Genomic DNA, 25,697 nt, shown 5'->3' on the forward strand with positions numbered 1-25,697 from the left:
TAAACACTTTGTCAAACTCCTTTTGGCTTTGAAGATGGGGGAGGGGCTGCCAGCCAAGGAAGCAGATGCCCCTGGAAGCTGGAAAACGGAGGAGGCGACTAGAGACTCTGGAGCAGCCAGCCCTGGCCTCCAGACTCTGACTCAGTAAGTTTCTGTTGTTTTATGTTTTAAGCTCATCCCCCCTCCCCTGCCCACCGGCGCAGTTTGTGACTATTATGGGCTGAATTGTGTCCCCTGCATTCACATGTTGAGGCCCTGAGTCCTCCCCCCTCCAGACCGCCAGCCCTTGGCAACAGAGAGCCCGGGACTAACGTCCCTTCTTCCCAATTCCAAGTTCCTGGTGTGTCAGTATCCTGGGGCTGCTGTGACCGATGATGTGGCTGGAGACGAAAAAGCTGTGGGTGCGGGGTCCGGGAGTTGGTGATGGACAAGGAGGCCTGGCGTGCTGCAATTCATGGGGTCGCAAAGAGTCAGATACGACTGAGCAACTGAACTGAACTGAACTTAGGAGGTACTTAAGCTTAAGTGAAGTCCTACAGGTGGGGTCCTAACTCGGTAGGGTTGGTGGCCTTATAAGAAGGGGAAGAGGGATTTCCCTGGTGGTTCAGCAGTTAAGACTCCACGCTCCCAATTCAAGGGGCCCGGGTTCGATCCCCAGTGAGGGAACTAGATCCCACATGCCGTAACTAAGGGTTCACATGCCACAACCAAAGATCCTGAGTGCCTCAGCTAAGACCTGGCACAGCCAAATAAATAAACAAAGAAAATAAATATTAAAAAAAGAATAAGGGGAAGAGAGAGAATTCTCTCTGTGTGCATATACCAAAACAAACAAACAAAAAAAACCCACACAAGGACACAACAAGAAGCCAAGAGAGACCCTTTTAGAACCCAGCCAAGCTGGCATTGATCTTGGACTTCCAGTCTCAGCACCGTGGGAAGACAGATAGGCCTTGCTGAGTACCCCGCACCCACAGTGTGCTGGTCACCGGTCGCACCATCGGTCAGCCCAGGACACTGACACACAAGGAACTTGGAACTGGGAAGGAGGGACGTTAGTCCCGGGCTCTGTGTTGCCAAGCGCTGGCGGTCTGGAGAGAGGACACTGTGGACCTAAGAGAGGGCAGGGTGGATGACCTCGGTCAGCGGGGCTGGCACAGCCCCTGAGGCCTGGGCACTGCTGAGAGTCCTCTGAGAGATCCCATGTGCAAGACTTCCATTCCCTGGGATGCTCAAGCTTCTTTGAAGCCATTTTTTTCCTTGCAACTGCAAAGTACATTGACGGAAATCATAACCTTTTGCTCTCTTTTTAATTTCAAAGGTTACACACGATCGGACCGTGAAGCCCAGGAAACAATACTTTCTCTTGTTAAAGTCAGTTCTACCTGTTAGCGTGGACAGAGTGAATTTAGAGTCTTGCTCCCTCGTGAGTGGCCTGGAAGGACGAACGGACCTTCCGGTTCATCAGGGGTTGGAGTGGGCGGTAGTTGTTTACCATCGTCTTCTCTTCTTCACCAGGCACCGAAAACAGGAGCGAGCGAAACGCGGCCAGCTGGAAGGGAGGGTGTGGATGCAAGCTAGGTGCAGGCACGGAGTGAACCGGCCCCCGTGCCTGTCCTGTCTTGTGAAGGGCCCTCCCAGCCGGAGTTGGGGACGGCCCTGTATGATGAAACCAATGTGGTGGAACAGCAATGTCCTTTCGGGCTCTTCCCTACCATCCAGCGGGTGCTCATAGTGCCCCTACAGCCGCCCAACCCCACCCTGCGTTTTTATGTGATACTCACCACTCTGCCTTAAAACTCTTGACTTACGTTTCTATTTTCCTGCTGGGCAGCTGCGTGCAGAGACTGTGATCACTGTGTTGCCTCCCCCCGCCCCCCCACTCACCCACCCTCTCCTGCCGTAACATCTGACTCCTAACGGGTGTATCTGCTGAGTAATAGAGGGGTGTTGGTGAGGATGGCCAGTTTCAACCATGTCTGTAACAGTTCCATTCTGTGGCAAGGTTGGTGATCTCACCTTTAACCTTTCAAAGCAAATAGCATCACCTCAGGGAAGCCTGGCATGCTGCAGTCCATGGGGTCACAAAGAATTGGACACAACTAAGCGACTGAACACACACACACAACAGCATCTTCTCAAGGGTTTTGTTTGTTTGTTTGTTTAATTTGGCTTCACTGGGTCTTGGCTGTGGCATGCTGGATCTTTGATCTTTGTTGTGGCATGCAGGATCTTTAGTTGTGGCGTGCAGGATCTAGTTCCCTGAACAGGGATTGAACCCTGACACCCTGCATTGGGAGTGTGGAGTCTTGGCCACTGGACCACCAGGGAAGTCCCATCTCATGACTTTTAAATAAGAGGATGTTTTACAGAAGCGAAAGGATGGAAAGACATCCAAGTGCTCATTGAGAGCCCTCAGGAAGTGCATAGCTGAAACCAAGGTGGTGAATGCTGCTGTGATCTATTAGAAATGTCTGTCCCAGGCAGAGGCTGGTCAAGAGGAGCATGCCTGCTGCCCAGTTGTCATCTCGGAACTCTGCCCTAGACGGACAGAGTTTCTCCAGATTATGGAAATTCCCGGAGAAAACGATACTTCAACTTGAAAAAAGTATATGAGTAATATCTACTGCTTCAGACTGTAAAGAACTCACCTGCCAGTGCAGGAGACCAGAGTTTGATCCCAGGGTTGGGACGATCCCCTGGAGGAGGGAATGGCTACCCACTCCACTATTTTTGCCTGGAAAATTCTATGGAGAGAGGAGCCTGGTGGGCTACAGTCCATGGGGTCACAAAGAGTCAGATATGACTGAGCAACTAACACACACACACACACATATATACCCAGACACACAATATTTAATAAAGGAAGAGAAAGAAAATAAGAATCACTGCAGACCTGTGACCCTGGGACAACCAGGGTTAACTTTTTGGTGTACCTCTGTGTGACAGCTTCGGGCATCACTCAGCAAATAGATTCTCGCCTCCTTCCTGCCCCTCTGGCCTTGGCCTGGCCATCATAACTTGCTTTGGTCAACAGGATGTGAGCAGTTGTGACGCAAGCAGAGGCCATAAACGTGCATGTGTGAGTTGGCCCTTCTTTTGCTATCTTGTCCCATGAGAAGCAGCCCTGGGTGCTGAGAGACATGGCCTGACCCAACACCCAACTTTGGCCAAAACAGCGTCCTAGCTCCCAAATATCTGTGAGTAGGGAAAAAGAAATTCTTGTTTAAGCTGTTGAGTTTCGGGGTGGTTTGTTAGGTGGCATTTTGCAGCAATAGCCGACTGATACAACCCCTCTGGAATTTTCTCTGGGCATTTATATTCTATAACGTCTTATTACAGTGCGATGATTTCTTACTGTTCTGTTGGTCAAAGAAGTGCGACAGACCCTAATCCTCCTCTTCTCCTGCAGCGACCCTACTTCTTTCACGGCTCTCTAGCACTCACCTATGACATCCCTTTATTGCCTAAGTTGCTGCTGCTGCTGCTGCTAAATCGTTTCAGTCATGTCCGACTCTGTGCGACCCCATAGACGGCAGCCCACTAGGCTCCTCTGTCCCTGGGATTCTCCAGGCAAGAATACTAGAGTGGGTTGCCATTTTCTTCTCCAATGCATGACAGTGAAAAGTGAAAGTGAAGTCGCTTAGTCATGCCTGACTCTTAGCAACCCCATGGACTGCAGCCTACTAGGCTCCTCCGTCCATGGGATTTTCCTGGCAAGAGAACTGGAGTGGGGTGCCATTGCCTTCTCCGATTGCCTAAGTTACTCATCTGCAAATACCCACAGAGGTCCCTGAATGAGCAAGGACCCATGTCCCAACGATAATATCACTTCTGTTCTGTAAGGCTGCTTTACCCCAATGGAGACCAAAGAGCAGGTGCTGGCCTTGCCCCAGAGAGTATCATCTGGGAAACTCGCCACACCTGAGGCTCACCACTAAGATTAGAAGGTGCTGAGCACACCTGTGTCCCCAGCTCTGTTTCCCCTTCATCCACCGCCTTCTGCCCCTTTCTCTATCTCTATTTTCCTTTGTCTCTGTCTCTCTGCCTCTGGTTCTGTCTCTGTCTGTCTCTCTTTCTCTCTCCTCTGTCTGTCTCTCGGCCCTCTCTGTCTCTGTCTCTCTCTGTCTCCACCTCCCTCTCACACACCAATATCTCTAGGTCAGGAGAAGAGCTGCAATACTGGGAACTTCTGTTCAACCCCCACGAGCTCCTATTTCAACTGGAAATTGTTCTTGTGAAGGAACATCAAAAATGCACCAAAGCATGAAACCCCACAATGCTCACTCACACTGTCTCAGTGAAGCTGCAAAACCAGAGGGATCCCCATGAAGTCCCATGCACCGGATACAGGTGCCACTCACCTGGTCCTGAGCCACCTCGATGGGCTTCTTGTGGATGATCCAGGTGACTGACTCCGACAGTGGCGGCGTGGTCAGGGAGCCTGGGTATGTCCAGTAGTCCTGGCAGGCAGGCAGCAGGCAGGAGGGCTGGAAGGGGCCCAGGGCTGCTCGCGCGTCCTGAGGGAGGAGAGCGTGGGCTGTCAGGTGGGTGGAGGAGGCCAGAAAGGGGGCACCGCGCTCGGCTTCATCTCAGTGACTGGCCTGGAGTGGAGTGCATCCCTGGGATAAAGGCCATGGCCGAAGCTGCCACATTTGGAAATTGTAACAAGAGGATGTGGCCTTCCACATTCAGCAGGGGTGTCCACCACAGGTTTGCATGTTTTCTTTTAAAGCTACTCATGTTTCCTACACCTTGGCTGTGAAAATGTCACAGTCTTCAAGGATGATGTCAAATAACATGCACAACACAAAATGTGCCATTTTAGCCATTTAAAACACAGTTCAGTGGGGTTAAGTACCTTCACCTTGTTGCGCAACCATCCCACCATCACCCGTGGAAGGTTTTCAGCATTTCAGACTGAAACTCTGTCCCCACCACACACTAGCTCTCCTCCCCTCTCCAGCTCTACTCCCCTCCCCCAGCCCCTTGCACTCATCATCTACTTTCTGACTCTATGAATGTGACTCCTCTAGGGATCTCGTATAGATGGAATAATATGGGATTTGTCCTTTTGTGACTGGCTTATCTCACTCAGCACAATGTCCTCTAGGTCCATCTGTGTTGGGGCCTGTGTCAGAATCCCCCCCTCCTCTTAAAAATATTTATTTTTTAATTTAACTGCACCAGATGCTGGATCTTTAGTTGTGGCATGCAAATTCTTTGTTGTGGCATGTGGGATCTAGTTCCCTGACCAGGGATCAAACTCGGGCCCCCTGCACTGGGAGCTTGAAGTCTTAACTACCGGACTACAAGGGAAGTCCCAGAATTTCCCACTTTTTACTGCCGAGTAATATTCCACTGTGCCGATGGACCATGTTCTGTGTATCCACCATCACTAACCGACACTTGGGTTGCTTCCACATCTGCGCTGTTAATAAAGCTGATATAAACATGAGTGTACAAATATCTCTTCAAGTCCCTGCTTTTAATGATTCGAGGATATACCAGAAGTAGAAACGTGGGACCCCATGTTAACTCTGTGTTTAGATTTTTCAGGGACCACTAGACTGTTTTCCATAGTGGCTACACCAGAAAATATTATACTCTTGAGACAGCTGATCCTCTCTTTAAAGCAGCCCTCCCTGACATGAGAGTTGTGTAATTACACATGTGCAGGAGGACACGCTGCTCTGACCAGATTCCCTGACTCATATCACAATTTTCCTTCTCATCACGGTAGGGGGGTGGCGTTGATGGACCAGGACAGCCTAGTGCTCCAGGGTGCTCTGTCAGCTCATGCCATGCTTGGGAGCCCTGTGTTCAGAATTCACGTTGGCTTGCTTTCCATGCTCTAGAAAGGACAGAAACTTGTCTCCAGGTTCCTAGTGACTGGAGGGATTCCATGTCACTTGCCCACTCAGCTATTTGATGAGCACCCACGGAGAAGGCAATGGCACCCCACTCCAGTACTCTTGCCTGGAGAATCCCATGGACAGAGGAAGGCTCCTCTGTAGGCTGCAGTCCATGGTGTCGCTGAGGGTCGGACACAACTGAGCGACTTCACTTTCACTTTTCACTTTCATGCATTGGAGAAGGAAATGGCAACCCACTCCAGTGTTCTTGGCTGGAGAATCCCAGGGACGGGGGAGCCTGGTGGGCTGCCGTCTATGGGGTCGCACAGAGTCGGACACGACTGAAGTGACTTAGCAGCAGCAGCAGCAGCAGCATGGTAAACCTGTCTTAGGTGCTGGGGCTACCGGATCACACAAGGTGGACCCACTACTTGCTGTCGTGGAACTCACTTCTAACGGAGGAAATCGGCAGCAGATGGCTTGTAACCAATGTCTAGTCAACGACTTTAAAGGGCGTCACGGAGATGACATTCCCGTAGTGTGGCGCCCACCCATCTAAAGCGCACAGTCCTAAGGCTGTATCACAGACACGTGAACCCTCAGCACAGTCAATTCTAGAACATGTTCGTCAAAACAGAGCTCCAGAGAAAAAGGGCCCCAGTAGAGACTCTTAAGGTGTCACTTCCCCTAACCTCCACCCCGCCACAGGCTCCCTGATCTGCCCATTCTGGACGTTTCTAGAAGTGGCATCACATAACCTGGGGAGTTCTGCACCTGGCTTCTTTCGCTCAGAATGATGTGTTCAAAGTCCATCCCCGTTGCAGCCAGTGTCAGTGCTCCATTCCTTTGCCTGGCTGAGTAATATTCCCCCATACGGTCTACTCGGTTCTTAAAGGGCACAGGCCACATATGCACACAGGACAAAATGCAGAAAGTCCTACCAGCAGGTGTGGGGGGAACAGATAAACCCCCTCAGACCTCCTTCCCCCCAGACCCTGGTCCCAAGGTGCTGACCTGCCAGATGCCCTCTGAGGCTCTCACCTTGGATTTCTAGAACCAGCCTTTAAGTCTGTTTCACTGATTTTCCAGAACCAGCCTTTATGTCTGTTTCACTGATTAAGACAAGAGAGATAAGACCTTTCCAAAGCCATGTGACCAGACAGTGGCAGGACTCAGGTGCTACAGGAGGCCTGCCCCGTCCCTCACAGCTGGCCCTCACGGAGGTGACCCCTACTGCCGCCAATGTTCAAAGTCCACCCAGACATTGGGGAACCCAGGAGGGAGTGCAGACTCATGGATGACTCAAGCTGTCACTCTCCTGACCCACGAGGCACAGACCCCTGCCCTCCAAGATGGGGCCTTTCTCTCCTAAGCTTCTAAATCTCACTTTTCAGCTGAGGAAGCTGAGGCCCCAGGACAAGCGTCAGCTTGTCCGGCAGCTTCCTCCCTCACTCCCTCTGGCACCGTTTTGCCTGTGTGTGTGCCCAGAGCCTCCGGGGAAGCACGGCCCCCTTAGCACACAGCCCCTCACAGCAGCTCTTTCTTCCCCACCAGGAGGTGGGACAACGCCTGGGGGGTGGATGCTGCAGGGAACAGTCCAGGTTTACTTTGGCTGTGGACCAGCGAGGAGGAGGGTCCTCCCAGTATCTTGACCTTGCTGAGTTCCTGAGCTGGCACATGGGCAGTGGGAGAGCGAGCTGCTCTGGTCCCAGGAGGCCAACATCAAGGGGAGTGTGCTGCACAGATCAAACGGCCCCCGACAAGCGTCCGAGGAAGGGCCCGTCCCCAGCTCCCCTCTGGAGTCACTCTGGCCATTGTCAAGACACATCAGAGCCCCATCCGTCCCCACGGCCAAGGACCATGCGGTGACTCCTTCCCTCTCTGAATTCTTTTGTTCGGCACTGAACAAATAAACTGCAGGTTGTATAGGAATTTCCATTTCTCCATCAAAGTCCTCTCTCAGCTGGTACCTTGCTGGCCGTGCTGTCTGTTGGGCTGTGCTGGGTCCGGATGGGACCCCCTCACCCCACCTCCCTCTTCTCCTGGGATGGGTTGACCCTAAGGTGGCTTGCTGGTGGATATTCTTAAATGGCCATAGTTGGGAATTCATTTCAATGGGTTTTAAAACTAACATTATCACTTGGTTGAGGTTGTTGCCTGGGACAAGACTAAAAATTTTGAAGTGGATTAATCTCATGAAAAATACTACATAACTAACAGTAGTACTGGCGGCAGATGAGGCAAAAGTCTTCAAGATGATGCCTGAGTGGCTGAGTATTGGGATACCCCGTTACACCCAGTGGGGAGGACTTGGGAATAGCAGGAACACGTTCAAGTGGGTGAGCCAGCTGGAGACAGCTGGCATCAGCCCCAGGGAGCCCCAGGGAGCCCCAGGGAGCCCCAGGTTCAGGACCGGACTCAGACCCCCCTCAGCACTGCTCCTCTCTCCCAACTAGTTTGTTCATTTGGTTTTCTTTGCAAAGGAGCCATTACTCTAAGCAATCTTGCTTTTTTGGTTATGCTGATTTCAAAGTACGTAGCTTACCTTGTGCTTTATGTCTGGCAAGACTGCCACCAGCTCCTGCAGCTCCTCGTGGCGGGCCCCCAGCTACACAGCGTGGCACGGGGAGTAGTCACGTGACAGGGCCGGGGACAGGGTGACAAGCACATGTCATCCTAAGGAGACCATGCCTAGAAAGCAGGTCTCACTAGGATAGCTGCGCCCTGGCCCACTTACCTTTAAAAATACACCTACCACCGCCAAGCCGTCTGCTCCTGTCACGGCATCTGTGTAGTTCTGGTATTTCACAGCGTTCCAGTGAACCAAGTGCAGCTGGAACCCAGGAGGAGAGAGTCCCCCATCACCAGGTAGCAGAGGCCAGAGGCGAATCCTCGCTCCCCTCTGTGCGGCTGTCATGATTCATGGTTGCAGGCGGGTCGCCCAGCCTGTGCGTGTGTGTGCATGCGTGCTGAGCCGCTTTAGTCATGTCTGACTCTTTGCAACTCTGTGGACTGTAGCCCGCCAGGCTCCTCTGTCTATGGGATTCTCCAGGCAAGAGTAAAGGAGTGGGTTGCATGCCCTCCACCAGGGGATCTTCCCCACCCAGGGATCAAACCCGTGTCTCTTACGCCTCCTGTAAGACGGTTCTTTATCACTAGTGCCACCTCGCCCAGACCAGGCTCACTCAAACCCCAGAAAGCAGAGCCTTAGTTCTCGGGAAAGAAAGGAGGCTCGCTTTAACTCTGTCAAACACACATGGGTGGTTGGATTATTGGCTACCACTCAGACAGCTCAGGCTTCCCTGGTGGCTCAGATGGTAAAGAATCGGCCTACAGTGCGGGAGACCTGGGTTCGACCCTTGGATTGGGGAGATCCCCTGGAGGAGGGCATGGCAACCCACTCCAGTACTCTTGCCTAGAGAATCCCATGGACAGAGGAGCCTGGTGGGCTACCCTCCATAGGGTGGCAAAGAGTCTGACATGACCAAGCGACTAAGTACACGCACGCACAGACAGCCTTGAACCAGGGTTGCCAGATCACACATAGGACTCTCAGTTGAATCTGAGTTTCAGATAAACAGGATAATTTTAAATGCGAGTACACCACCCAAATGGCACTTTTTCTGTCACCCTCTCCTGAATTCCTTATTCTTGACACCTTCTGCTGGTTTTCCTAAGTCTGAACTTGGCATTACAGCTGACCAGATGATAAGGATTTAAATCAGCAGGGAATGGCTGGGGGATTGGGCATTCCTGGGGCACTGGTGAGCAGGAGGCAGAGCCAGGACCCCTGGGTTCTGCGTGATGGAACCAGGACGGGGCCTGAGTGTTGGCATTTCCTGCTGCAGCGTATGGTGGTGGAGGCCTTTCTGAACCCTGACCCAGGCCTTGAGGCCATGAAGACTTGGCCCAGAGAGGCCTCCAGCCTCTCATGGTCGGCAAGTTCCTCCCCCAGTCGGCTGACGGACTCGAGGGCATGGGGAGCCCTGCCGGGGTGCTGGGCCCAGGTGAAACTTCACTGCCAACAAGTCCCACTGTTCATGACCACACAAACTGGGGACCATTAGGGTGGCATGGGTTCCTTCTGTCCTCCCGTGTCTCACCTGGAACTCCCTACCCACTGTCCTGTGGGGTCTTCCAGAAATAGAAGAAATCTCGGGGCCCTGCCCAGAGCCTACCTCCTTCTCAGACCCTGCCGTAGGGGGCTGGCCTTACATTCCAAACCCCACAGGAAATGGCCTGTTCCAACAGAGGCCAGTGGCATGGCCAGCACAGCCTTGCAGCCCCTGCCCACCTGACCCAGAGACAGTCAGGCTCTGGTGGGTCCCAAGCTCTGATTTGGCTCCTGCTGCTGCTGCTAAGTCGCCTCAGTCATGTCCGACTCTGTGCGAGCCCATAGACAGCAGCCCACCAGGCTCCCCCGTCCCTGGGATTCTCCAGGCAAGAACACTGGAGTGGGTTGCCATTTCCTGCTCCAAGGCATGAAAGTGAAAAGTGAAAGTGAAGTCGCTCAGTCGTGTCCGACTCGTAGATGAGCACATTGCAGCGACTTCTTCTGTTGAAATAGCTGCTCATTAAAGACCAAGGGGCAGGAACACAGTTATTAAAAGGAACGTGGCTTGCTGAAAGCAGATGTGTTACAAGCTGCTATTCCTTCATTTTTGTTATATTTGTAAAGATGTGTGCAGTTATGAAAGTGAAAGTGAAGTTGCTCAGTCACATCCAACTCTTTGCAACCCCATGGACTGTAGCCTACCAGGCTTTTCAGTCCATGGGATTTTCCAGGCAAGAGTACTGTAGTGGGTTGACATTTCCTTCTCCAGGGAATCTTCCCAACCCAGGGATTGAAGCTGGGTCTCCCTCATTGCAGGCAGACGCTTTACCATCTGAGCCACCAGGGAAGCCATAGGGAAGTTATAACTCAAACAATTAGTGAGGGAAGTTATAACAATCACTAATTGTTTGAGTGATAATGTCACTCCCTAATTATCAACTGTCCCCAGAGGCCCCCTCTGGCTGTGTGATCACAGCAATGTTCAGGTTTTGGTCCGACTGGACTCTGGTTCTATAATACTAATTCCATAATGATGGCGACAGAAACAGTCAAGAACTTGAAATGCATCAGAAAGCCAGGTGGTTGGTGGGTGGATGGGGGTGAAATAGAGTGAATATGGCAAATATCAACACAGGATCTATATGGCGAGCGACTTTACGGGTTCTCGCTATGCAGTTCTTTCATTTTCTTTGGAGGGGGTAAGTTGGAAAAATTTCATAATAAAACATTGGGGGGCATCTATAAGGCCCCACTTACCACCTCAAACTCAATTCCTGACCTTTGTCTCTGCTCCTTTTCTTTACTGACTCCCATTATGGAATGTCCCAAATATCACTTTGTTTTAAGGAGGTAATTTCTATCGTAAAGATTTTCTATTCTCAGGAAAAGGCCTTGAATGCCTCTAAGGACAGGTAGCTTGTCCCCAGTGGACCAGCCTCAAGCGAGGCTGAGCTAAGGGCACAGACTCTCTCCTGAAACCCAGCCTTCTGACTCTGGAAAGTCACAGTGCCACTCAGAACCTCAGTCTCTTCTTTCAGTCAGTGAAAGTGCTGATGTTACTCTCCCCTTAAGGACAGTCCTGAGAGTGAATGGACGGGGTGGCCAATGGTTCTGGCTTGAGCACTGAGTTCCATGTCCCGGGAAATCCTTTCTGAGCAACCAGGATGCTTGGCCACTTGACCTCAGGCGGCCGAGGCACTCGGGAAGCCCCCACGTATTAGCTACTACGAACCTCTGCGGGGTACACACGGTCGTCCACCGTGTGCTCTGAGCCCCACTCATTCACTGCTCCCCAGTGGAAGTGGAACTGCTTTAGTCTGTAGTGGTTTTCCAAGGGGCCACCGCTGATTCCTGGAAAATGAAGCCATGGACATGGTGTTAGTCTGCTTGTCAGACTGTGGAGCTGCTGTGACCCCGACGACACTGAGGTCACATGCTGTCACTCTTGAGAGAGCCGTGTTGCTAAAACCACAAGCTGAAAGGTGGGACCTTCCAGTGACTCACAGGGAACCCTGGAGAGATGCAGAGTCCAGTGCTGCCACCAGGTGGCGCTTGAGCAGGCAGCAGGAAGGCAAGAAAAACCGATTCTGAGATGCGTGCCAGTCCTGTTAGACTTTACAACTTTCCTTTAGTTAAAAAAGAGAGACAGAGAGAGATGTCTTCTGAATGAAAGAATGGCAGACAGAATTCTATCACCAAATAATTTCATAAGCTAATATGCAATGAGCAAGATGTTTAAATACACAAATTCTGAGCTACAAAGTGCTACTTTCCCACCAGGGCTGATCTCCAGGCAGCCCCTGCTCGGTCCAGCCTCACCAGATGACCACTGTCTAAGTCATTCCAGATCCCCGGAAAGCCTCCCCAAGAACTGTGATCGTGACGCACGGGGGCTCACCCCTGAACTGTGGGCCCCAGAGGTCCAGGGCCGGGGCTGGGAGCCTGCATTTGAACTAGCTCGCGAGGGTGGGGCAGGGCTCAGATGCACAGGGTTTAGCCTGTCTCCAGCTGCACTTTGCTAACAGAGCTCCTCCACCAAGTGCAAGAATGTAATGGTAACTGCTGGACATCCCACCCGAGTTTGAGGTGAGCGTCCTGGGATGCTGGGATCCTGGGATGAGTGTGGAAGACACTGGCAGAGTGTGGGGTGCGGGTGGGGGGTTGCTTGTATCAGCTCCTCCATGCAGCAAAAGCAGGGAAAATATTTAGTGACGCAACAGATGCTATTGCAAGTGCCAGATACTACTGGGCTTAGGGTGCTTTCTGAATGCTTTTGCCTCTGAAGGTGTTGGTGGCAGAAGGCACTGAACCGCGAACCAGACAACGGACTCAGCCCACGATTCTGCGCTTGATCTGTTCTCACTCGAAAGTGAGCGGGCAGCTCCAGGACATTGCTACGGGCACCTCGTCATGGAGTCTATGACGTCATTCTCCTCAACACACCATTCTATCTCACTTTAAATGCTCACAGAGAAGGACCTCTCTGCTCCACAAGTTATTATACAAAAACACAGTAAATCATGAAGCCTGAGTCCGCAGATCAGGAGGAGCCTTTCTATAGGCAGGGAACCTCCTTGTTGGGATCAGATACAAGACTTTACTGGGTTTTCTGTGGCTGGAAATACAAAGGGGGTGGTGTTTTCTTTCAAGGAGTCAGGATACCTGAGCCGACCAGCTTCTGTAGTTTTGTACAGTTTTTTTTTTTTTTTTGGCTGCACCTCGTGGCTTGTAGGATCCTAGTTCCCTGACCAGGGATCGAACCCATGCCCCCTGCAGTGGAAACTTGGGAGTCTTAACCACTGGACCACCAGGAAAGTTCCTTGTGTAGTTTTTTAATTTATTAGGAGAAGTCAAAGAGGTTTCCAGTTATCCTGGCCATGGGAGGTAGGATTCAACATCAGGTCTGACGCTCAAACCCAGGCCTTGGGTACAAAACATCACCTAAGGAAATTATGCCAATACCGGTGGTGGGATTTCTGTGCCATTTCTGATGGCAGGGGAGGTGGCAGCCCTGGCCAGCTGACACGTGGGGTCACCAAAAGGCACTAACGCGTGCATGTGCTGTGTGACCTTGACCAAGTTGCTCAGCCTCTTGGAGCCTCAGCTGTCCCACCTGTGAGAAGAGCAGTGTTGGCAGGATGGCCTCTTTACGCGCGGTCATCAGATGGTGACGACAGTGATGCCGGCGACCGCGCACCCCGCCGCCTTTCAGGCACTTGGCCTCTTCACTGACTAAGGAAGAAAAGATTCCTAGCTAGGTGGTCCTGGTGGTCCCTTTCAGCCGGAGCATCTGAGGACTCTGGAGACACCACATAAGGTCTCCAGAAAGAGCAACACCAACTGCACGAGGCACTAACCCACCATGAGCTGGCACTGGCTAGACCGGCCAAAACTAACCTTGTAGAAAACTCCCTGCGTGCTGGTGGTCACCAGCAGAGAGTGGGGAGTGGGAAGGGGGCTGGTCATGGGCATCGCCTCCTCCTCTGGCGGGTGAGGATTTTCCCAAGGTCGTCCTCCAGCCAGGCCTGGAACAGGGCCCATGGTCGCTCCCCCGCCCCCCCGCCCCGCTTGCTCCCTGCCCTCCGCATCCAGCTGCCCCCAGAACCCTCCAAGGCTAGCCTCTCGCAAGGGGCCTCCCTCCTGCCTGCTTCCCAAAGAGGCAGCCGTTTAAGGAAGAGACTGTGGACGGAGGTCGGCTTTGGAATCCGGGCCACAGGGAAGACGAGCTTCTGTTGGCAGCGGGACCTCTCCTCCCCAACACCTGGTCATCTATCAGTGGGCAGTGGCCACACCTGGCTGGGACCAAGCACACCCCACGGGCTGCTGCCCATTGCCAGCTCTGCGACCTGCGGGTGCAGATCGGGAGCAGAGCACCGTGTGAGGAGTGTGGATGCTGGCGTGGGCTGCAGCGGCGCCCTGCGGCCGGCCGGCGGAGGTGCAGCGGGAGCCTGTAACTGCGATGCCTGTCGGCCTCCCTCCCTCACGCGCACTTCAGCAGAGAAGCAGCACCGGCTGGTACAGGAGCTGCTCAGGTACAAGTTCGGGTGTCCCATTTCTACACCTCGAGCTTCTTCCTCCTCCTTCTCTGGAACCATGTCTGTAAAGGTAGATGGACGGGCACAGACAGCCACGAGCCGGGCACCGGTGTCTTTGCTTCAAAACCAGAGAACAGCGCCCTGTTGCTGCAGTGGTCGGGGGTTTGCACTGGGTCGGTGCTGGCACCATCGCCTCCAAACACAGTGATCTTGGTCCGCTTACCAAACCGCTCCTAGCCTCAGTCTCCACACCTGTAAAATGGGGAGGATCCCAGCAACTACTCCATAGGGATGCTGCAAGGATTAAATACAAACTTCTTAGCAGAACACTCGGTCTTCTGGAAGCACCAAAGGACACAGAGCCGGCAGCCACAGCACTCATCTCTGAGATGGGATGAAGCGGCTGATTGAGGATAGGGTCCCGTCGGTTCTCAGTGGTCAGCGTCTCCTGTGTCCTGGCACTGCGCACCCCCACCTGTCCATGCTTGGTGGACAGCCAGCACGCGCTCCAGGTGCCATTCACGGGTGAGTCAGCCTTTGCCAAGTGCCTGCTATACACTAAGCATCATGCGCAGCCCCCACCTTCCCCAGTGACCGCTCCTCACAATGACCCTGCAAACAGCTACTACTGGCCCAATTTCAAGATGAGAAAACTGAGACTCACAGGACCTAGTCACCTGGTCCAGGTCCACCAGCGACCCCAACCCAGGCCTGCTTGAAGGTCCAGCCCTTGGCTTTTGTGGAGGAGTTCAAGCTGAACATTTGTCCTTTCTTGTAGCAAAATTAGGAACTCAGTTTAAAACAACTGGGTTGTTTTAAAACAACTGGCAGCCACCCTGGATAAAATCATCTTAGTGACTTTTCATACCGACAGTGTCAGAGTAACTCCCTTCAAGGAAACAGTTGAAAAGATGAGCCTGATCTGTGACAAGGGGGCTTTTAGTTTGCCAGCCCCAGACTCCACCAGCAGCGCCACTGTTCACAGACTGGAGGCCATGCATCCTCCGCCCACCCCCCACCTGCTCCTCCCCCCACTCCCCACCCCCGCCCCGGAGGCTCCAGGTGCTCAACACACAGCTGGGGAATCGCATCCCCAAGGACAGCGATGTTGGAGCCTGACTCCCAGCCCGGACCTACCGTCTCTGTTCTCATAACAGCCGCTGATAACAGCCATCTATTAGTACTTTGGTGCTTTGACCGGGATAAACAGGCCGTTTGGCAGGCACCATTTTAAGGCTTAAAATAAGTCTGAGAACAGTTTGAGATGTTCTATTTAATCAAAAACTGAAAATAACTCAATGGTATCAGTTTGGGATGTTCTACTTAGAATATCCGGGTTTCCCTAGTGGCTCAGATGGTAAAGAATCTGCCTGCAATGTGGGAGACCCAGGTTCGATCCCTGGGTCAGGAAGAGTGCCTGGAGAAGGGAATAGCTGCCGACTCCATTATTCTCACCTGGAAAATCCCATGGACAGAGGAGCCTGGTGGGCTATAGTCCATGGGATTGCAAAGAGTCAGATGTGACTGAGCAACTAATACTTAGAACTGCAAAAACTCAGTGGCACTGAGGATCAGCCTGTTCTCGGTGCCCCCCTGGGATTTAATATCTTAGTGCATCTGATGATCTGATGCTCTAAGTGTTCTCTGGATCAGGGAGGTCTTTGTCATTGTCTCCAGGTAAGCAGGAGCCACAACTTGGGGCCAGTGCTGAGGGGTACAACCCCACCCCAGAATTCCAAAATCCGGAAGGGCGGTGGATCAGGTTGCTCTTGGGGACCTAACCTCTGGGATCACTGCACGTCGACTCTGGGTCTGAAGCCAGGCAAGCGTGAGCACAGCCCCTGCTTTCAAGCAGCGTCTCTCTGCACAGTGGTCTTATCTCTCTGCACCTCAGACCTGACATTTGCACAATGACGATGACGCCTTCCCCATCAGAACATGGCTGGCCCTTACAAAATGTTTCCTGGCCTGGCCCCTGGCACCAGGAGGAGCTCCAGCAGTGGGAGCACCTTCTGTTATTGTTACTGTCTCATTGTTATTACTCTTGCCTGGAAAATCCCATGGATGGAGGAGCCTGGTAGGCTGCAGTCCATGGGGTCGCTAAGAGTTAGACACGACTGAGCGACTTCACTTTCACTTTTCACTTTCATGCATTGGAGAAGGAAATGGCAACCCACTCCAGTGTTCTTGCCTGGAGAATCCCAGGGACGGGGGAGCCTGGTGGGCTGCCGTCTATGGGGTCGCACAGAGTCGGACATGACTGAAGCGACTTAGCAGCAGCAGCAGCATTGTTATTATTAACATCATGGTCGCCATCTTCATCATCAAGGTGGAGATTTGCTGTCATCAGAAACAGCCGCTATTACCCCTAAGACAGGACCTGCATGTAAAGACTTTGAGGGATAAATGCATTTTAAGAAAGTGTCCTTCAGAGGGGGCTCGGCCAGCCACAAAACATAAAAAGGGAAAATCATTCATTCATTCAACAAATACTCACTGAGTTCCTACAATGTGCCACAGTTTCTGCTAAGTGCTGGAGATGCAGAGGATGAGGCAGGGCCTCCCTGGCCTCCTGGGGTGTGGATGGCACAGGGGCAGGTGGAACTAAATGCCTTGAAAAGTATACCCTGATTCACACACTCACGTAACAGGCGTTCACGTGCACTTGGCGGCGGTAGAGCAGTCACCGCTGGTGGTAAGCTAGGACCTGGTTCAGAGAACACAGGCGTCTCCACAAGGAGTGGAGCGGCAGGATCTACCTGTGGCCTTTGGCCCTTGACCCTCAACCCCATTTTCTGCACCTACACTGCCCATCGGGTAGAAGTGGCCTTAAGAGATCTCTCTGGAGCTGAGATGAGGGGGCCTGGCCTGTGAGGGGCTTGTGGGGTGTGACCACGAGTCTGGAGCCGGCGCTGTGTTCCTCCCTGCCGGCAGCTTTCCTTCCCTGGCCTTCAGCCGCACATTCCTTGGAAAGAACCACTGGCTCCAGCTCTGTTGCTCATCGTTGCTGGCGGGCCTTGATCTCGAGCACGCCTGTCCCTGACCCCGTGGAACCCCAGCGCCCTCAGCCTCGGCTCTGGGTCTCTGGGGTTCCTATGTTGACCTGCTGGCGTGACCTGACCAACGTGAACATTTTGTGCATGGTCACTTCTGCACCACGTCCTTCTCCACTCACCTCCCTTCCTGCCCCGAGGCTTTCCCTTTCTGTCTATGCATTTAAAAAAAAAAAAAAAATCATGAGAGTGTCTCACTCCCAAGAAAATGATTTTCATTTTCTTACTGCAGAATTTTTTTGAGCTCTTCCCATCTTTCAGCTGCATTTTCCATTTCCTCTGCTCCAGGCAGCTCCCAATTTCCATTCGAGGTGAACAAAGAAGACAGCAAGTCTGAACTGAGGGGGCTCAAGGCTGGAGGGCGGGAGCAGCATGTGAAATTGAGCAGGAGAGAAAGGCAGAGGAAACTGGGCTTTGGGGAAAATGACAAGTAAAGTGAAAGCAGATTGGCGGGTGTGGACACAGGCCACGGGGGGAATTATCCAACTAATTTATATGGCCGGGGAGAGACACCCAGATATTTCTTTTGGTCTGTGGCAGGACAGGGTGGGGCCTTTCAAGCCAGACTGAGAAGTAGTGGAGGAGCCAGAAAGTGGGGGTCAGGACCCGGTCAAGGCAGAGGCCTGGCTGCAACAGGGTGCACGAGCCTTCAATCTGAGAGCGATCAGAATCAGGGGGGCCCAGGGTCAGCCCAGGTTCAACCGCAAGGTGGGGGCTCCCAGGAGACTTGGGGAGTGTGCCTCTCTCCTCCCCAGTACCCCTGGGGTCCTCCCCTCTCAGCTCTCTCCTGCTCCAGGCAGGATCACCCGACATGAGTGACTGAAACTGGGTGATGACCATCAGCAGGGGGCTGATTCGGCAGTTGTGGGGATCGAGGTGCTGCCCCTTGTGCTGCTCTGCCAGGGGCCGGCCTGTGCTGCAGGCTCCATCCTCCCCTATTTGGGAATCCCTCTCCTGGAACAAATTCGCCCAGAGGAAGGCAGAGTTGGGGGAGGAAGGGTTCTGACCAGCTGTGCCTGGACGTGTCAGTACTCAGCTGACACAGTGATGCAACGCTGGCTTTAGGATCAAGAGGAGTTGGACTTGAATCAGACCCCTCTGGCCCTGCCTCCAGCCTCCTCCTTGCATAGAATGAAGATGCTCAGAGCCTCCTCGGTGCCGTCTGTCTGTGGCGTGCTGCCGTTCATCCAGTGGGAGTGATTGTGAAAGGGAGTGTTTGCATGTCTGTCTGTCCAGCATACCTTCCCCCTTCGAGAAACAGTGCCAAGATTTCCCCTGGACTCACACGTCCCGGCATGTGATCTTGGTGAGGATCTCAGTCAGGGTGTTGGGTGCTCTGCCGACCAGGCGGCAGAGTGAGTGCCAAGCTCAACCGCCAGCCCCTTTCCCCTGGGGAATTATTTTGTCAAATATATCTTAACAATACACACACAAAAGTCCAAAGTGACCTTTGGAGTTTTTCATATTTTATGCCTCTTGAGAAATCTGTATGCAGGTCAGGAAGCAACAGTTAGAATTGGACATGGAACAACAGACTGGAACAACAGGAACAACTGGAACAACAGGGAACAACAGGTTCCAAATAGGGAAAGCAGTACATCAAGGCTGTATATTGTCACCCTTCTTATTTAACTTATATGCAGAGTACATCATGAGAAACACTCGGCTTGATGAAGCACAAGCTGGAATCAAGATTGCCGGGAGAAATATCAATAACCTCAGATATGCAGATGACACCGCCCTTATGGCAGAAAGTGAAGAAGAACTAAAGAGCCTCTTGAAGAAAGTGAAAGAGGAGAGTGAAAAAGTTGGCTTAAAGCTCAACATTCAGAAAACGAAGATCATGGCATCCGGTCCCATCACTTCATGGCAAATAGATGGGGGAAACAATGGAAACAGTGGCAGACTTTATTTTCTTGGGCTCCAAAATCACTGCAGATGGTGACTGCAGCCATGAAATTAAAAGATGTTTGCTCCTTAGAAGAAAAGCAATGACCAAAAAAAGCAACAGATCAATGACTAGACAGCATATTAAAAAGCAGAGACATTACTTTGCCACCAAAGGTTCATCTAGTCAAGGCTATGGTTTTTCCAGCAGTCATGTATGGATATGAGAGCTGGACCATAAAGAAGGCTGAGTGCCAAAGAACTGATGCTTTTGAACTGTGGTGTTGGAGAAAACTCTTGAGAGTCCCTTGGACTGCAAGGAGATCCAACCAGTCAGTCCTAAAGGAAATCAGTTCTGAATATTCATTGGAGGGACTGATGCTGAAGCTGAAGCACCAGTACTTTGGCCACCTGATGCAAAGAACTGACTCATTGGAAAAGACCCTGATGCTGGGAAAGACCGAAGGCAGGAGGAGAAGGGGATGACAGAGGGTAAGATGGTTGGATGGCATCACCGACTCAATGAATATGAGTTTGAGCAAGTTCTGGGAGTTGGAAATGGACAGGGAGACCTGGCATGCTCCAGTGCATGGGGTTGCAAAGAGTCAGACATAACTGAGCAACTGAACTGACTGAATTGAATTGAACACACAGTTCCCAGACCTATTGGAGCCTAAGGGTTTATCATCATCAGCTGATCAGAGAATTGTGCACAAGCTGATCACAGACCCTGAGACACTTCTCCCTTACCTGGCTTTTAAAAATGCTGTGCTGATGATGCATTAGGCTGGGTACCCAAAGCCAGTGCTCTAGGAAAATCCAGAGGGATTGGGTGGGGAGGGAGGTGGGATGTCGTGTTCAGGATGGGGGGGACACATGTATACCTGTGCCAATTCATGCTGATGTACTGCAAAAATCATCACAATATTGTACAGTAATTATTCTCCAGTTAAAATAAATAAATGAATTTATAAAAAATAAAATAAAATGGAAGGCATTAAAAAAAAAGCCACTCCAAAATATATTAAAAAAAAATGCTGTGTTGAGCAACCTAAATGTCTATTGATCAATGAGTGGAAAAAGAAGATCTGGTACATGTATACAATGGAATACTACTCAGTCATAGAAAGTAATGAAATAGTGCCATTTGTAGAGATGTGGATGGACCCAGAAATTGTCGTACGGAGTGAAGTAAGTCAGAAAGAGAAAAACAAATATCATATATTAACGCATATATCTAGACAAATGATATAGATGATCTTATTTGCAAAGCAGAAAAAGAGTCACAGACAGAGAGAACAAACATATGGACACCAAAGTGGGGAAGGGGAGGTGGGATGAATCGGGAGATTGGGAGTGACATATATATACTATGGACACCATGTGTAAAACTGAGTCGTGATGTGTGAGAAGCACACAGGGCCCAGCACAGGGAAAAAGGGCTCCCGTCCCCTGTTGCACCATCAGTCCATCAGAGTCGGGGAGGGTCAGGCTGGGCCTTCCTTCACCGACCAGTCCCTCTGCCTGGCTCATTCATACCTTTAGCTTTTCATTCATGGTTTATCTTCCAATTTATTGAGCACCTGCAGTGTCCAGTAAGAGTGATCCTGCCCTTGTGGTGTTCACGTCCTCACCGGGGTGATGGGTTAGTGAACAAGACTACTGGGCCTATGGGAGGAGGTGGACTGAGGGCTGGCCTGGAGAGGGCTTGGGTCTGGGGGTTGTGCTGGGGGTCTACAGGTTTGACGGTTCCCTAGGACAACTCCCAGAACTCAGGTACAGTCTGTTTTTTAAAGTTGCTGCATAAAATTGAAAAAAATTTAATACAAAGCATATTAAACCTGAAAAGCCAACTTTAGTTGCTCCTTTGGAATCTAGACTTGGAACAGACCAACAAAGGCAGAGAAAAGCTGGCACACTAAGTCATAAGCATGGCTAAGACGTATTACAGAGAAAGGATGCAAGCAACATCAGCATAGGGTGAGGCAGGGTCTGGAGGAGACCAGGCTTCCAGGGTTCTTTCTGGAGTGACAAGGGATGCCCTGAATCCTAGCAACAAGCTATGACAACACATGTGGAGCACTGCCCACAAGGGGTGCCCACAGGAGACTTGATGCCCCATGTTTTCACTGAGGACTTGTCACATGGGCATCCTCTGCCTGTCATAAATTCCTTATTCCCAGAGAGAGAACACATGTTTAGTGTAAACAAGGTTTATGATGATGTGTCTAGGTGTTGAAAAAATTCCAGTACAGCCAATCTTGCCAAGTAAAACAGCAGTGGAAGGAAACTTCCCAAACCTACAGAGTCCCCACCCCACACTTGTAAGGCATCCCAGTGAGGCTTCAGTGAGATGGTCACCAGATTCCTTGGGAGGACGCTGAGCCCTGCCCCGCAGCCTCCATCACCAGCACTCCACACAGCCTCCTGCTCGACCCTGCTCCCCACCGCTTCCTGAGGCAGCTGGGTGTCAGCCACGTCACTGCCCATCTCACTCTGAGCAGGGACCAATGAGGTTCCCAGACCCTGGACGCCTGGCCACAGTTCTTCCTCCTCTCCGTCCAGGACTCCCCACCTCCGTGCCTCTCTCCTCCACCCCACTATGCTTTTCTCCTCAGAGTGCAATGTAATTATGTTTTATTAGCTCCCAGTTTCTTCCTTCCAGCCCCTGGAATGTAACCCCCAGAGGAGGACCTCATTGTTCCCTTTCATCCCCCAGTGATGTGACACCAACATAGCTGGTCAGCATCACCAGCTTTAGAGTGACCATCACTCTGTCCATCCCCGCCACCAGCCTCAGCCTTCCCCCCCCTGCTGTGACCCACTCTCAGGACTCACAGGAGCAAGGGGCCCGGACCCCCTCTCAGGCTCACCTGACCCCTCGGTGGAGTCGTCGAATTCCACCTGGAAGAGGTAGCCGGTGTTCCAGACATAGAGGCAGGCCTCCGCGTTGTAGGAGACCCCCAGGGGCTTCAGTTGGGGATCGTAGACACTGTCCCTCCAGCGGATGTTGATGGGGGACTGCCGGGTGCCCCCTGGCACGGAGGCTGGACCCTTCCAGACGGGGTGCACTGGGGGCAGAGACAGGGAAGAGGAGACCCTCATGGTGCATGGGCGCCATTCCAGCCTCAGAGCGAGGAGGCAGAAACGTATAAACTTGGTCCCAGAGGAGCCAGCTCTGGGGAACCTGGCCCCACGTGGAGCCTGGGACCACCTGACCCTCGGCCTCGTAACCCCGCCCTTATAGGCGGGGCCTTCGCTTCATCTCCTCCCCGGGACCACGCCCAGGACCGATTCCTTTTCGCATGGAGTGCAGCCCGCTGTGGCCTTGTGGCTACGCGCAGTCGTTCTGACCTGTGGTCATTGTCACAGCGCAGTCACAGGGAGTTGTGCCAGGGAAGTGGGGGGCGGGGGTCCAGCCCAGCCCAGTCCTAAGAGGCAGGCAGTGGAGGACTGTGGACTCATGGGGGTTGCTACAAGTGTCAGAGAACAGGAAACGCGAGGGTCCTCCGAGAAACCAAAGTCCCAGGATCCAAGGAAAACCCTGCTCAGAAGGGCCTGGAATAGAAGCTTTGGCACCCGCAACCCCCAGGCTTTCAGTTACGCAGCACACAAGGTCGGGTCCCCAGCATAGGTGGCCGCTAGTGGTGAAGAACCCACCTCCCAATGCAGGAGACATAAGAGAGGCGGGTCCAGGCCCTGGGCTGGGAAGATGCCCTGGAGGAGGGCATGGCAGCCCACTCCAGTATTCTTGCCTGGAGAATCCCATGGACAGAGGAGCCTGATGGGCTACAGTCCGCAGGGTGGCAGAGTCTGACATGGCTGAGCACGCACAGAAGGTGGGGCACTGCCTGGCTGCAGCTCACTAGAGATGCAGAACGCCAGGCCCCATCCAGACTCCCTGCAAGTTTCAAACCGTATAGAAGGGTCTGCTTACAGAGGAAGACCCTCCCTCCTGGATTCCCAGAGGCAGCTGCTCTGGCTGATGTAGAGCTCAGCCTCTGGCACTTTCCTCCAAGCTCAGAGAAACACACTCAAGGCTTCTCAAAAAACCAAAAGCACTGCTCAGTACAAAGTGGACCTGCGTGTTGGTTTTCTTCACTTAACTGTAGATGTCTTCACACCTGGATCCTGTTTTATACTTGGTGACCGTGAAGAGCATCAGGCTACCTGAACCCGAGTCCTGGCCCCACCACTCTGTGGCTGTGTGCCCCTCAGCAAGTTTCTCAACCTCTCTGAGTCTCAATTTCATCACCTGTAAAAGGTGGATCTTAATGGTACTTATCACACAGCGCTGGTGGGAGTATGAAGCCAGGAGAGACTGAGGACAACAGAGAGATGGGGATTTTGGTATCATCCTCAGGTGTGGACCCACGGAAAAATTGGAAAAAGTAAGAATGTTTGGGCTTCCCTGATGGCTCAGTGGGTAAAGAATCCACATGCAATACACGAGACACAGGATACGTGAGTTTGATCCCTGGGTCAGGAAGATCCCACGCAGAAGGAAATGGTAACCCACTCCAGTATTGCCTGAAAACTCCCATGGATAGAGGAGCATGGTGGGCTAGAGTCCGGAGGGTCACAAAGAGTGGGACACGACTGAGCAACTAATGTAGTATTTTTAAGGGTCCAGCGTATGCCAGGCTTTCTGCTCGAGTCATTTCATCTTCACGTGGCCCCCTGTGGGATTTCATCATCCTGTTTTACAGATGAGGAAACTGAGGCTTGGGGAGATGAAGCAATCTACCAGCTCTCCCCGCTGATCATTGTCACCAATGCCCAACACGGAGGCTAGCTCCAAAGTCCAAGCTCTTCCAACTGTCCTGTGTGGAATACTGACGTCAGAGGTGAGCTTAGGGGTACCTGCAGGCCCTGTATCTGACACAGGAAGAACCTGAGGCCCAGAGAGTGGGAGGGGCAAGTCCAAGGTCACAGGACACCAAGGACACCACCGCCAGGATGAGGCTGACCTGGGCCAGTCTCTGGATGGAACTGGCTGGTGGCCTATTTATCAAATTTACTGAGATGTTCTCTGCTGGGGCTTGGAGCCCTAATGACTGGCCACTATGGCTCGTTCTGGGAGGGTAGGATATTGAGTAATAACAGCTTGTCTTGTGAGATGGAGGAGAGGTTGTCACTTGCTCCCTCCTTGTTCTGAGCATCTCACCCTCCTGATGGATCTGAGGTTAAGGACCAGCCCACGTCTCCCACGGGAAAGACGGAGTAGAAATCTGAACCCAAGCCATCTGGCTCCAACCATCTCCCATTTTGAAAGACGCCATAACATGAGACGCACAGCGCGGGAGTCTGTTCTGGGGAGACCGGAGGCTCTACTTACAAGCGTCATTTCTCCTTCTCTGTGCACAGGGAACCTGCGAGCACCATCGCGCCGGCCTTAGCAAGTGGCTACGGAGGGTGCCCCATATCTGCTTGGCCAGGAGAGACAGGCCTGAGGACTTCAGATGACTCCAGCCCAGCACTGGGGGCCTGACCATCTTGCCTCTGTTCCCGGGGGACCCAACAACCAGAGGGGGGTTTCCCCACTCTCTGCCCTCACTTCTGGCAGGACAGCCGAGCGGTGGGGTGGGGGTGGCCCACCTCTTTTGTGAAACCTCACCCAAAGCACTGATGGTTAAATTTCAACCCATGCCCACCCCAACTTATCGGATGACGTGGGGTTTGGCTTAGGGAAGGGTGCCCTGGGACTGGGGACATTTGCTGTGGCCAGCCCCTCGGGTCACTGTGCTTTGACTGGATAAACAGCGGGGTGAGGGTGCCAGGGAGTGAGGGGAGCTTGTGCAGAGCCTGCTGCCAGACCAGGGAGCAGACCAGAGCAAACAGACCAGAGCAAAGTCCCTGTTTGGTGTGACCCTGGCTGCGGGTCCCTCCAGCCTCGGGCCATTCGAGACCTGGCCCAGAGCCGCGCTATGTGTCTCCAGGGAGCGGCGGGGTCAGAGGGGCAGGATGGGAATCTGCCAAAGCTGCCTGTGAACAAGGCAAGGGAGCAGGTGGCCCCTCTGCCCAGGGCCCCTGGGAAGCAGCCCGTCCTGCATCCATGAAATTGGCATGATCTGATAGGAATTCATTCTGCCCAAAGTACAATGTCCTGCTTGGCTTGGGACACTTCTAGCTTTTGCCTCTTGTCTCAGCATAAACATTAACATGCCCCTTTTCATGCTCAAAATGTCCACATTCGGATAATAAGTCAGATGGTTATCCTAACTACACAACTTGTAGTATCTGTAGATGCCAGACAACAAAAAACCTGCTTTGGACTATACAGCAGTTTATTCCCCCAGATACTTCCTACTGT

At 52.4% G+C, this 25,697-nt stretch overlaps 1 protein-coding gene across 4 annotated transcripts in view; it reads right to left on the reverse strand.

Annotated features, from left to right (window-relative positions):
* Positions 1-1,291: 1,291 nt before the first annotated feature.
* CA5A (carbonic anhydrase 5A) overlaps positions 1,292-25,697 on the reverse strand; it is a 31,864-nt gene continuing 7,458 nt past the window's right edge. The window contains exons 1-7 of one of the 4 annotated variants that reach the window (XM_025268511.2): positions 24,723-25,009; positions 22,258-22,455; positions 11,642-11,760; positions 8,593-8,688; positions 8,401-8,463; positions 4,365-4,520; positions 1,292-1,552 (exon numbers count right to left, since the gene is read on the reverse strand). In XM_025268511.2, coding sequence (XP_025124296.2) covers positions 1,409-1,552; positions 4,365-4,520; positions 8,401-8,463; positions 8,593-8,688; positions 11,642-11,760; positions 22,258-22,455; positions 24,723-24,879 — 933 coding nt within the window. In that variant the 5' untranslated portion in view covers positions 24,880-25,009 and the 3' untranslated portion in view covers positions 1,292-1,408. Of the gene's footprint in view, positions 1,553-4,364; positions 4,521-8,400; positions 8,464-8,592; positions 8,689-11,641; positions 11,761-22,257; positions 22,456-24,722; positions 25,012-25,697 lie in introns of those variants that run through there. The other 3 variants (XM_025268512.3, XM_025268513.2, XM_025268515.2) reach the window with 3 other exon arrangements.

This window comes from Bubalus bubalis, chromosome 18 (genome assembly GCF_019923935.1).
Source record: "Bubalus bubalis isolate 160015118507 breed Murrah chromosome 18, NDDB_SH_1, whole genome shotgun sequence".
NCBI lineage: Eukaryota > Metazoa > Chordata > Mammalia > Artiodactyla > Bovidae > Bubalus > Bubalus bubalis.